Source organism: Muntiacus reevesi, chromosome 2 (genome assembly GCF_963930625.1).
Source record: "Muntiacus reevesi chromosome 2, mMunRee1.1, whole genome shotgun sequence".
Classification (NCBI taxonomy): domain Eukaryota; kingdom Metazoa; phylum Chordata; class Mammalia; order Artiodactyla; family Cervidae; genus Muntiacus; species Muntiacus reevesi.
In genome coordinates this window covers 75,565,031-75,579,150 of record NC_089250.1, presented here as the reverse complement: position 1 = coordinate 75,579,150, position 14,120 = coordinate 75,565,031, and the positions used below count along the sequence as shown (strand labels likewise).

At 42.9% G+C, this 14,120-nt stretch overlaps 1 protein-coding gene across 2 annotated transcripts in view; it reads right to left on the bottom strand.

Annotated features, from left to right (window-relative positions):
* The window catches only part of SLC9A8 (solute carrier family 9 member A8), a 73,731-nt gene that overhangs the window by 38,821 nt on the left and 20,790 nt on the right, over positions 1-14,120 (bottom strand). For both annotated transcript variants that reach the window (XM_065922158.1, XM_065922157.1), the window contains exons 4-6: positions 11,054-11,112; positions 5,900-5,983; positions 511-612 (exon numbers count right to left, since the gene is read on the bottom strand). In XM_065922158.1, coding sequence (XP_065778230.1) covers positions 511-612; positions 5,900-5,983; positions 11,054-11,112 — 245 coding nt within the window. The remainder of the gene's footprint in view (positions 1-510; positions 613-5,899; positions 5,984-11,053; positions 11,113-14,120) is intronic.

Here is a 14,120-nt window from a genome sequence, read left to right as displayed (position 1 = left end):
AAAGCACTCAATTGATGACACTGGGAACTGCTTTAGGCATGGTGGAGAATCCAGGGAAGATAATTCTACAGGACAGCTTGGAATGGAGTGAACACAGTCACAATCATTTTTGATTTTTAAAATGCAAATTTTTATTAAAGAAACAGAAATTTAACTTTGCTTCAGTCTGATAACATATCTGATACTGTTATAATTTGAAGATCTTGATGGTATATATTCTGCTTTATTTTTAGGTATTCCAACTTAAGACAATATTGGTTTGCAAATATGATCAAATACTTTGGGGGATTATGGAAAAGATTCACTCAATTCCAGACAGCAAAGCTTCTCGAGGATGCTGAGAAACAACTTGAGCACGCCTTTACTGTGCCTGTTTGACTTTGGATTTCTTTGTAGGAGAGTATTTACCTTGACTGGAAACCCAGGTCCCATCAGGTGTCCTACCCCACTTTCCTGCACAAGCTCTGAGAATATAAGGTTTGCAAGGTTTTTCAAAGATATTTTCCTTACCTGGCCCAGAAAGTAAATTCCTCCACCTACAACAAAAGCGGAAATTGCTGTACCAAAAACAGCAAATAGGGTGATGGAACCAATATTTTGAAAGAAATTACCCTGTTTGAAAGAGCAGAGATGAGAGAAATGATTAGAAAGGCTGGTCTGGTCAGTGAAGTTACATATACCACAAGTGGCCCTGCTTACATGCTTGAATCTCTGTAAAGGGCACCATCACCCTCCGGGGTTGGCAAGCTGGAAACCTGGACACCCTCTCTCACCCCCACCTGCAGTGCAGAGCCAGTCCCATGGCGTCTGCCCTCCCCACGTCACTCACATCTCTGCTTCTCCCCACTGCCCCTGCCAGTGGCCATCATCTCCCCCCTGGACTACTGTACATCTTCATTAACAATAAGTTTCAACCATCCCTGGCCTTGCCCTCTGCTCTTCAAGGGCTTCCAGAATGATCTTTGCAAAAGATAAATCTGATAGTGCTGCCTTCACTCTGACCTCCATTTCCACTCAAAATGTACATAAAACGCAACCAAAGCCTGGATGGTTCGATCCCTTCAAAGTCTCCAACTTCCCCTTTGCTCTCTGGGTTCCCAGTCACACTGGTAGCTTTTTTTTCCTTTTTAATTTATTTATCTGGCTGCGCCAGGTCTTCGCTGCCGCACACGGGATCTTTGATCTCGTTGTGGCACGCAGGATGTTTAGTTGCAGCATGTGGGATCTAGTTCTCCGACCAAGGGATGGAACCTGGGCCCCTGAGCTGCGAGCTCGGGCCCTGAGCCCCTGGGCCACCAGGGAAGTCTCCTCACTGGGAGCTTTTTGTTCTTCAAATACATCGTCATACTCTCTGGGTTTGGCCCACTCCTCCTTGCCCTCTGCTCACTGAACCTTCAACATCCAAAGGCCTCAGGACATTTTTTACTTTCCCCGAGGGAAGCCTTCTCTGATCCCTCCGCCAAGTCAGATTGCAGCCTATGTTCTTGATGCACAATGCCTCTTCTCCTGGAAGCACTTGACGCGGCTGAAATGTGACATTTACTTATGTCATTACCTGACTGCTATCTGTCCCTCCCACTAGGCTGCAGGCTCAAGGCGGGCAATGACCACGTCTGCTCTGGTACAACACAGTCACTGGCAGATGCCTATCAGATGGATGAGGCCCAGAGAACAGGTACTGAAGGAATTAACTGTGCTTCGTGTTTAATCAAAGCCCAAAGTCTATATAATGATAATTTTTTCAATTAATTAAGAAGAGGTACATTACTATAAAGAATGTCAAGGTTATGTCAATGTTATAGGTTATACTATCAGAAACTCCTTTTTGCTGTCCACGTCTGTTAAGCAATTTTATTGCACTCTTATTAGTGAAATAGAGTGAAATAAATATGACAAATATATTCCCATCTATACTTGACAGCACTTAAGAGAAAATATCTGAGTACAAGCAGTAGTAACATCTTTCACATATCCATTAAAGTTAAGAAAAACAAGCTGTTTATTAGAATCCTGTCGACTCTACTTAGGGACAAGGCCGGGGAACCTTGATGGCCTTTGATTGGGGGCCTGAGCAAGGAATCCCATTTTTTTTTTAGTCAGAAATTGTCAAGCCACAGACAAAAGGAACTGATACTTTTTTTTGGCCGCATCATGAGCTTGTGGGATCTTAGTTGTCTGACCGGGGACTGAACCGGGCCCTTGGCAGTGAAAGCACTGAGCCCTAACCACTGGACTGATACTTTAAATCTAACTTCAAAAGACCTTAGCTCAACACCAAGAGCCCACTAAACCTATCTCCTTCAGGAAGTATCTTTGCTTCATTTTTTGCAATTTTGATTTGGCTGCCCACGATCTGATATTCAATTACTTTGGCATATCAATCTTTAGCACACAAAGAACTTTAAAATAACTTAAGGCAAACACAATGATTGGGTTCTTTCCTAAACAAAAGACTTTCATCTATGAGTTTTTCTTTGCAAAGAGCTGTTTTGTTTTTTTAAGAACAGATTACACTAACTCTTGGTCTGCTTGTGTGTGTTTAGTTGCTAAGTCATGTCCAACTCTGTGACCCCATGGACTGCAGCACCCTAGGCTTCCCTGTCCTTCACTATCTTCTGGAGTTTGCGCAAATTCATGCCCACTGAGTCCATGATGCCGTCCAGCCATCTCACCCTCGGTCGCCCCTTCTCCTGGTCCTCAATCTTTCCCGGCATCGGGGTCTTTTCCTGGAGCTTCCCTGGTGGCTCAGACGGTAAAGAATCCGCCTGAAAGGCAGGAGACCCAGGTTCGATCCCTGGGTCAGGAAGATCCTCTGGAAAAGGGAATGGGTACTCACTCCAGTATTCTTGCCTGGAGAATTCCATGGTCAGAGAAGCCTGGCAGGCTACGGTCCATGGGGACAAAGGAGCCTGGCAGGCTATGGTCCATGGGGACAGAGGAGCCTGGTACGTTACTGTCCATGCGGTCGCAAAAAGTCAGACATGACTGAGCGACCAACACTTTTGTCTGTTTACAGGGATCTAACTCTGTTATAACTTATGTAGTTGGCTAATATTAATCTGAATATTGAAAATTTACCAAAATTCAATTTACCCCACTATAAGAACTTCCCTTTGCTACATAAGGCAAATTCATCTGGTTCTTTCTGACATAATTAACGTTCTACTCTTTATATGGTACTAATAATTCAAAGAACCAAATAGCTGCCTACCTAATGCATATCAATTGATGATAATCATATGGAAATTTCTAGTCCAAACTCAAACTTACACCAGTAAATACAGCAATATTAACATAAAACAAAGTCAACTTCCTATTCTTTAGGGACAAGTGCCAGCAGTGGACAGAAGTCTCTAAATTCACACTTTCAACTCACATTAGTCCCTGTCACATAAACTGTCACATTTTCCGCTGGAAAGTCATCTTCAAAGAAGTTTTCTCTCAAGAAACTATTTTCCTCAAAGTTTGAATAAGTTTATTTCCCCCTCCTCCGAAAAAATTAGAAGATAAAAAACTTTACATGTGCTAATATAATAACCAGTGTCATGTTTTTAAGTAAAAAAATCATTTTTGGGAGTTCCAGTTCAGTGGTTAGGACTCAATGCTCTCAATGCCGAGGGCTCAGGTTCAATCCCTGGTCAGGAAACTAAAATCTCATGCCAAGAAGCACACCAAAAAGAAGATAATATGTACACGACTTTCTTCAGTGCTGTCGTGAAGTATTTTCATAGTCCACTCTCAGTTCTTTCAAGATTTGTCCACAAAATTAAACAGTAAAAGACACTGACCTTTAAATCCTTCTTGCTTGTTTTTCTAACAATTATCTGATGTCAGTTTTACAAGATATAGAATTTTTTTAAACACTAAATTTCCTATTCTTTTTTTCTTTGGATTGATACACAGTAAAATGCTAACTAAAAAACTCCGGACTAAACATCTTAATTTTGCTTTACTATTCAGGAAGAAAACTAAAGATTTAATTTGTATGTTTTTACTAAAACTCTCAAGACAAATTTAATTCTCAAGTTTATTATGTTATTAATATTATTTACTTTTTATTTATTTTTAGTTGGAGTATAATTGCTTTACAATGCTATGTTAGTTTCTGCTGAACAAAGTGAATCAGCTGTATGTATAAGTATATCCCCTATTAAATTCTTATTAATAACAACAGTGCCTAGAGGCGCTGATTCTTTTTGATTTCCTGGACTGAAGTTTGCCAGGCTCCTCTGTCCACAGGATTTCCCAGGCAAAAATACAGGACTGGGTTGCCATTTCCTTCTCCAAATAATAACTAGTCAGGTTATAACAGATAATACAAGAAGCACTACCAACTATTTAATGTGGTGAGTGGTGCTTTGCTTACATCCTTTCATCTAATGTAAATCTCAAAGCAACGTAGGAGGTAGGGTTTGGGGATCTTTTTGGTCATTATTTTTAATTTCTACTCTATTCAAAAGGGGGCATCTCCCATGGCTCAGCAGCAAAGAATCCACCTACAATGCAGGAGCCACAGAAGTCACGCGTTTGATCCCTGGATCAGGAAGATCTCCTGGAGAAGATCTCCAGGATGGCAACCCACTCCAGTATTCTTGCCTGGAAAATCCCAAGGACAGAGGAGCCTGGCGGGCTACAGTCCACAGGTCACAGTCAGACACGACTGAAGCGACTTAGCACGCAGGCACTACTCAAAAGGAACCCATAGGGGGCAGCGCATGACTAGACCTAGGTCTCTGGGTCCAAAATCCAGGCTCTTTTCCCTCTCCATGGACAGGCCAAACCTTGAGTCCTTCCAACCCTCATATTGTTTTAAAATCACATTTACAAAATAACTGTTGTACTCCTAGTATTTTAAGTTGAATCACCTTCTTATTTCAAAACTTAAATACACAAATATTTAAAAAGAACTCGCAGACAAAGAAAAGCCTAGGGTACACAAATTGAGAAGCTCCTGCCCAGGCAGAAAGCATCCTGCCGGAAGCTGGAGGACAGAGACCAGAAATGTCAGAGCAAAGCAGAGAACCGGGCAAGGCCAGACACTGCGCTGCAGGGTCGGGAGCCAAGAACAGGCAGGGCAACTGTGGGAGTCACTGAATGGGCCAGAAGGAGCTCGGAAGCCTGGGGGAAGGCCGCGCTCTCATCTGGAGAGGAGGAGCAGGGCCAGGGAGCGGGTGGGAAGGTGGGAAGGAACAGGGTCCGGGGCTGAAGTCCGCTGGGAGTTGAGGCCCAGAGAAGGGCCTGAGGGCGGAGACTCTGAAGGGTGGGTGGGCCGAAGGAGGGAGAGAGGGAGAAACCAGCAGGCCTGGGGCACCCATCCTGTCATCACAGGACACAGTCTGACTTTTTAGCATGACTAAAGACACTGACTCTAAGAGGAGTGAGTGTAACATCCATGTGCCATTAAAATCACTTTGGGAGATTTTTCTGGTGGTCCAGTGGTACAGAAATACACCTTCCAATGCAGGGAATGTGGGTTTGATCCCTGCTCAGAGCCAAGAGCCCACATACCTTGGGGTAACTAAGCCTTTGTCCTGCAACTACTGAGCATCAACTAGAAAGAAGCCCGTGTACCGCCATGAAAGACCCACGTGCCTCAATGACAATCCTGCATGCAGCAACTAAGTTCTGGCACAGCCAAATAAATACATATTTCTAAACTGGTCATCTCTAAGCAAAGCATCCCTCCAAGGAAAACACTAGAAAGCCACACTGCCTGAAACCATGAAAGCAGCCCACTGATCGTGTTTGCTCCTCTTTACAGGTCAGGCGAGATGGTCCAGCCTCCACCTCATACCACAGGCTGTTCACACAGAGCCACTGCTGCTGCATTAGCACCCCAGCTTTTAAGGACACACAGGGAGCCCCAGACCAGAATCACTACTGCATGCCCGAGTCTTACCTTGTGCAAGGAGTATCCTGACTCAAATATAATAGGCGGGAGCAAGAGGAGGAAAAACATGTTTGGACGAAACATTTCTTCCTCCTGTAAACATAAAATGAGTATTTTCAGAATAAATACATCAGTGAAGAGCCAAAGTCATTCTTCTCTCGGAACTTGGCCCAGTGGAAACATACAGTGTTTAAATCACTCCCTGATAATAAAACCAAACAGAAGCAGTGACAAAACAAACAAACAAACATACAAAGGCCTCAGAAGAAAACCTGCTTTTAAAAATGTAGAACAAACTACTTTAAAGGTGACCAGAAAAATAAGCAGCAGAATGAGCTGCTTCCAAATGCACAGCAGTAGGTTCTTCATCCTACTAAGGAAAGTAAATTAACTTTAATATAGAAAACATTTCAATTCAAATAGAACACTTTCAAAAACAAGTCCACAAATTGGAATTCCTCCAGGGAAGAGGTAACGGTAAGCCCTAAAACAATGCACTCAGAGGGAGGGTAAACCCCACTCATGTTTAAAATAGCTCTGCCTTGTCTCTGCCTATCAGAGACAACTATGCCATTTTCCTAAATCTGACGGTGATGAAACGGTTCTCACCTGATGCCCCTGCAACCTGGGACGTGGCTATAAAGTGAGCCCCTTGCCAGCTTTCAGATTCAAACATTAAGTACCATTATGAAATATATTTTTAGAATATGAATATCTTTAGGGACAAAGTTACTCTAACTTTGGGGGGATAAAATAATAATTTCATCTTCTATATTAATACAGCTCTCTTCTTACAAACCTACAGAAGGAAGGAAGGAAGGGATGAAGGAAGGAAGGGACAATGGAAGGAAGGAAGCTCTAACTGTGGTGGATTGGAGGGAAAATACATACTGGTTCTCAAACCCAAATGAGGACAGGCAATACAGTCTACTTAAAACTGAAAAATCAGGACCTTTTCAAAAGAAAATTCCAAAGCCACAATCCTGACAGTTTGATTTCTTGTCAAAATCCCTAGTGAAAAGAATGATAAATGTGTCCTTACAAATGTATGGCTGTTACCATAAAGACTTAAAATGCCATTCGAAAAAGGCTCAAAATAGAAGCAAATGATGACTTCAGAAAATGCCTTATTAAGTCTTAAAATAACAGCCTGTATAACAAGCTCATGACTCAGACTGGGGCCATGTGAAAAGAAATGGGCCAACCTCTGTGATTTGTGGAGCACCCTACCCACAGGCTCTGTGTGGTAGGACCGGCAGAGACTCTCAGTTTCAGAAACTAAACTTCCCCTGGGAGAAAGGAGAGCCCGCCCGCAGCGGGTTCACAGCATCCTCTATCCCTAGTTCGTGTCCACCGGGAACCTCAGAATATGACCTGATTGGAAAATAGGGTCTTTGCAGATGAAATGAAGGGCAGAACCCAGTTGCAATCTTGCTGGGTTAGGTGGGCCCTGAACCCAATGAGAGTGTCCTTAAAAGAGACACAGAATGATTCAGACACAGAGATGAAGGCACGTGAAGGCAGACTGAGGCAGAGAGAGGAGTTATGCTGCCACAGCCAAGGCAGGTCCGGGACCACCAGGAGCTAGAGGAGGTAATGAACGCTTCTCCCCAAGGGCCTGGATTCGCTCCCTGCCAACACCGTGACTGCAGACTTCTGGGCCTCTAGAACTGTGCCTGCACAACCTCTGCTGTTTCAAGCCACTCGGTCTGTGCTGATCTGTTACGGAAGCCCCAGGAGACACAGAGGCCACCTGACGGTGACAGTGTCACAGAGAGGCCCCAGGTTCCTTTGGCAACATCTCCCCTCAAGGGGCCTGAGGCGGTACGTGAGCAACGCCGACCCCACAGGCTGAGAAAGTCAGCCGGTTCTGACTCTCTTTCTCAATCCCAGTTAGTCGGACGCATCCACCTGGGGCCACCCCGCTAAGCCTGTCTCCACCGTGCCGATCCCTCTTCTTGAGCAAGAGGGCAGGCTTGGTTGGCCTGAGGCTTCAGCAAGCAAATGTACTACTCTGTTTTCATATTTATTTATAAAAACAATATTGGCTCCCCACTTCAAACAGTATTATAAAGTCTCCTTATTTAAAATAAACGTTCACCAAGGTTCATAGCAGCATCATTCATGACAGTCAGAAGGGGGAAACAACGCCAGGGCCTGGCAGCAGATGAACGGGTGAACCGAAGTGTGGGCTGTGCCCACCACGGAATGTTATCCAGCCATAAAAGGACAGAAGTGATCCTCCAGGTTACAATGTGGATGAACTCTAAAAACATCACGGTAAGGAAAAGCAGCTAGATGCAACAGGACAAATATTTGCATGATTCCACTCATTCGAGGTACTAGAATAGTTAAGTTCATAAACACAGAAAGTAGAATAGGGGCCACTAAAAAACCAGAAAATGTTAAAAAAAAAAAAAAAAACACAGAAAGTGGAATACAAAGCAGGTAAAGAGGAACGGGGAATTGTTTAATGGGTAGGGTTTCTGTCTGGGATGATGAAAAATGTTCTGGAGATAGTGGTGATGACTAAGTAACACTGTGAATGTATTTAATGTCACTAAACTGTAAGCTTAAAAACGGCTCAAATGGTAAATTTTATGTTCTCATTTTACCACAATAAAAGCTTTTAAAAAACTGTTGTAAAAATGCACATACCTAAACAAGCAGGCTGACTTAAAGAAATATACTAAGCCTATGACAACATAGGCAGAAGGCCGCCCAGCGGGAGAGTTTGGAAACAGAACAACACGGGAAGAAAACACCACTCCAGCACTGCTTTTCTCTCCTCCCCCTGCTCCCCGCAGCAGCAGGTTTCCAAACAGACCCTGCTTCCTACTGGCTTTCCACAAACACCAGCTCCTCTGGAGAGCCGGCCCTACTGTCTCAGCCTAAAAACCCCACCCTTTTCTGAGGTCAAGCACTGGCTGCCTAAAAGACTCCTCAAAGCATTTCATTGCATTCACCACTCAAATGTGGTTCACGTGTCTATACTATTAAACATGTTATTATTCTTTAACTTGAAAACCAACACACGCTGAAAAATATATTTAATAACTCTGTAGCATAGAAAATTAAAGGATAACTCTTTTCCCAGTCCTGCTCAGAGCAGGCTTCCCTGGGGTACCCAAGACCTCAGGGAGCAGCTGCACTCAGCGATCCCTGCTGTGGGGAGCGTGGGCCCAGGGCTGAGAGAGCGTCCGCTTCTTCCAGAGACGCCAGAAGTTCACATTTTTACATGAAATTTCTAGAATTTTATATAGATTAATAATATTTAAAAGAAAACTAACGATTTTTAAACTGGTTTTAAATCGATTCCAATTTTGAGCAACTGATTTTAAATCAACAAAATGTGTCGGGGGCAGTACTTACACATCAGGCTCTCTCCACGGTAAGAGTGGAGAAAGGGTGTACGGTCTGTGCTGCCTGCCCGAGAGTGCGCCACTGTGAGGAGGTTAGACTGAACCAGCCGCAGGAAGGCCAAGCTTTATGCACAGCACGCTCCGGGGGGGCTGCCCAGCCCCTTCCCAGGCGGAGGGGGGTTCTAGAAATGTGCCGAGCTCAATACACATACTGAGAATTCACTGAACACACACAATACGTCCTGAATACTGTTAATATTTTATAAATGCAGACTTTCTTTTTTTTTATTGGCGTATAGTTGATGTACAACATTATATTTATTCTGATGTAAACTGACTCAGTTTTACATATATATGTTCTTTTTCATATTCTTTTTCATTATAGATTATTACAAGATATTGACTGAATATTATTTATAACAGTTTCAAATTGCATTTTACCTCAGACTATGAGGCTTGTTTTGCAAATTTTATACTCTACAGTTCCACAAGTAAATTAACCTTCACACCTAGGAGCTGCCTCAAAGTAGGGGGGGTCAAATGTGAATTTTTACCATACAATTCTTTTAATATTTTGAAATGGACCATATTTCCCTTCACAAAATCAGTTTTGCTACGCTCCCTACTCAAGTTTCAAGCAGTCGGTGGACCACAGACGATGGTCACGCTCTAATGACCCCTGAGGGAACGGAAGGGTACGAACATCCACAAAGCGAGGACAGCACGGTGTGGTGGAGAAAACACAGAACCCACGCGACCTGAGGGCCTGGCACAAGCGCCAATGCAACTGCTCTCCAGCTCTGTGATGCGGGCCGTGTCCCAGCCCCGCGAGGTCACTTCCATCATCTGTAAAAACGGAGATAATCTGAGGTCCATCTAACTCCATGGTTGTCGTGAGGATGACAGAAGCTAGTGTATAAAGCATGCTCTAAGGACTATAGTGCTGGATAGGTAAGTCTTATTAGCTGCAGCTGTTAGAACAGAATTAGGAGAAATAAACATTGTTTAACATTTAATGCTCAGAGAAGGCAACGGCACCCCACTCCAGTACTCTTGCCTGGAAAACCCCATGGATGGAGGAGCCTGGTGGGCTGCAGTCCATGGGGTCGCTAAGATTCGGACACGACTGGGCGACTTCACTTTCACTTTTCACTTTCATGCATTGGAGGAGGAAATGGCAACCCACTCCAGTGTTCTTGCCTGGAGAATCCCAGGGATGGGGGAGCCTGGTGGGCTGCCGTCTATGGGGTCGCACAGAGTCGGACACGACTGAAGCGACTTAGCAGCAGCAGCAGCAGAGGACTGTATACAGCAAGGGCTTCGCTGGTGGCTGAGACGGTAAAGAATCTGCCTGCCATGCAGGAGACCTGGGTTTGACCCCTGGGTTGGGAAGATCCTCTGGAGAAGGGAATGGTAACCCATTCCAGTATTCTTGCCTGGAGAATTCCATGGACAGAGGAGCCTTGCGGGCTACAGTCCATGGGGTCACAAAGAGTCAGACATGACGGAGAGACTAGCATACAGCAAGGTAATCTAAGATTGTAAAAATGCACACAAATACCAAAACATGGCATTGAATGCTTCTTAACTCGAAACTAGGAGATTTATGCTTTTTCAGAAAACTCAGATGAAAAGATATCAACCCTAATCTACTAAAATGTTAAAAAATCAATGGGACAATATAAACTTCACAGACAGTCAAGTAATGATAAGAAGGCCACCATAACCATCACTGTCACTAAAACTAAGAACCAATCAAAATTGTACTTATGTTAAAAAAAGAATAGTTGGGTAAACCTACCTTCCAATTTGCCAGTTTTTTAAACTCTATAATTTTTATAACTGCTCCCATGAGAATACCTAGAAGAGAAAATGTACAGATTAACAAAAAATTTAAAACATAAGAAAGATTCCTTGAGTTTATTTTTCTAAAGAAATTGACTACTATTACGTCTCTGAGTGGCTTTTATGAATTTCTGCAAGTTTTGCATCTGAAAACATAAGAATGGAAATTAGCATGGAGTTTTACAAATCATATGAGTTTCCCACCTGCATCTCAGGCAAACCTCCTATAACGAAGTCTACAAAAATCTGGGGGTGGGGAGGAGGGGGTGGAGAGGGGCAAAAAAAGTTTCACAAAACAAGACCAGAGGCTACCTTGCCTGGCATGGAAGACTTAACACTGCCCATTTTTGCTTTACCCACTCATTTTCAATGTAAAATGGCAGAAAGCTAAATTTGCCCTGTTACTGCTCATTCCTACCATCTTCACAAAGGAATTAAAGATCACATTCTCAGGCTCAGATGGCAGCGCCACGTAGAGTGTTTAGTTAGAGATAAAGTCCTGATGCTGAAAATAACCTAAAGGAAAGGTTCTGTGAAATTCCCGGAACAAAACAGACCATCTAAGTTCAGGCATGTTTCCACAAAACTGACAGGCTCATTGCTCTCTCATAAGGAACCTACCAAAAATAATCCTCGAAGAAACATCACAGGTACAATTTATGACTGCTCTGAGATTCCTCACTAGATAAATGATTCTTGACCCTGTGGGCGCTTCAGAATCAGCAGGGGAAATTTTTATAAAATGAAGACATCTGAGCAGAACTTGGGACCTGCAAAACCACCACCTCTAGTACAGGGGATACAAAGCAAGGCTGAAGACCACCGTCACAGACACGTAAAGATAAAGTCTTCCCCGGTGGTCCAGTGGTTAGGACTCCGAGCTTCCAATGCAGGGGGTGCAAGGTGGATCCCTGGGCAGAGAACTAAGATCCCACATGCCTTGTGGCCAAAAAATAAATAAAAAAGACTTTTTTTTCCCCCAGAGGAAGAAGCTTTTCTCCATCAACAACAGAAAGCTGAAGAAACGTACCTTACTGGGTGGGGGTGAGGAGAAAATACGAGAACACAGAATTTTATTAGGAGAAGAAGCTGCACAAATGCTAACTGTCATGGGGAAGGAGGGGTCTGAGGTGAAGAGAGGAAATAAGTTCATTTTAACTTTATAAATCTCTGTACTATTTGTACATTGTTACATATTAATAAAACAACAATAAAGCTTTTGATCAAGTGGAGTCAGATAAAATCTGATAGATTTGGGCTATAAAGGGAATAATGATCAATGATATTTTCAGAACAGTAATCATACATTCCTATGGGCTTCCCTGGTGGCTCAGACGGGAAAGAATCTGCCTGAAATGCAGAGACCTGGGTTCAGGCCCTGGGTCAGGAAGATCCCCTGGAGGAGGGAATGGCAACCCACTCCAGTATTCTTGCCTGGAGAATACTGGACAGAGGAGCCTGGCGGCTACAGTCCACGGGGTCACAAAGAGTTGGAAACAACTGAGCAGCTAACACTTCCACTTCCAACCAGACACTCACTTGCTACGTGGTGTGAAAGCACTTATTCTAACCTTTCTCAAAGTTCCCCAGTTGCTTCCTTTTTCTCTCATCTTTTTAAATTGTGTATATATTTTAAGGAGTTTTCATACTATTTTTTTAAATTAACCAAACAGTTTATGAATCCTTTGTAACATGTTATAAACAAGAAAAAAGTCTCTTGATGAAATCCCACGCACTGTAGCTCTCTGTCTCCCATTCTAAGGTAGCCAATCGTCTTGATAAGTCTGGGGACTATTTCAGCAGACCCTTTCTCCACCCTCTTACATATTTATATTAACCACACAGTTCTAGAGCTTGTCTGTATATGTACATACAAGGTGCAGCTGTGAGCCTTTATATAAAAGGTGCTGTATCTTTCTATTATTTGCTACTTCGCTAAGCGTTAAGATCAGGGGTTACTACACACAGATCTGCCTCATTCCTTTTTAATAGCTCTACAGTGTAGCATAAACATGCCAGAGGCTGAACAGACACTTCTCCAAAGAAGGTCCACAAACGGCCAATAAGCACAAGGAAAGACGCTTCACATTGTTAGTCATTAGGGAGATGCAAATGAAAACCACAATGAGACATCAGTTCATACTGATTGGGATGACTATTATTTTTTTAAAAATGGAAAAATAACAAGTGTTGGCTAGGATGTAGAGAAACTGGAACACTTAATATTGATATATCGATGGTGGGCATGTAAAAATGGCACAATTGCTATAGAAAAGTTTGGCAATTCCTCAAATAGTGAAAGTTACCATATGACCCAGCAATTCCACCCAAGAGAACAGGAAACTTGGATGTTCATAACAGCATTAGCCCAAAGGGGGAAACAACCCACATGTCCACCAACTGATGAGTTGATACACAAGATGTGGTATATCCACACAATGGAAGGTTATCTGGCAGTAGGGAGGAATAAACTACTGATAAATGCTGCAATGTGGGTGAATCTTGAAAACATGCTAAGTAAAAGAAGCCAGACACAAAAGACATCTTTTATGATCCATTTATATGAAATATTCAGAACAGGCAAATCTATAGAGACAGAAATGTTTTCCTGGACAGTATTAGGGATGACAGCTAAAGGGTATGGGATTTCTTTGGGGGATGAAGAAATGTTCTAAAATTGCTGTAATGGTTGCACAACTCTGTGAATATATTATGCTAAAGCCCTGAACTTTTACAGGCTTTAAAGGTTACGTTTAAATACAGGTTACATTTAAGATGAGTAACTTGTATGGTATGTGAATTATATCTCATAAAATGGTTACCCCATCCCCACCCCCCAAAAGCCAGATTCTAATAACTATAATTCCCACGGTTCCAATGCATACGAAATGTCTAGAACAGACAAATCTAGAGATAGGAGGTAGGTTAGCGGTTGCCAGGGGACAAGGGAAGGGGAAAATGAGGAGTGACTGCTAATGTGTAGGGAGCGTTTTTTTTTTTAAATAAATGTATTTATTTTTGGC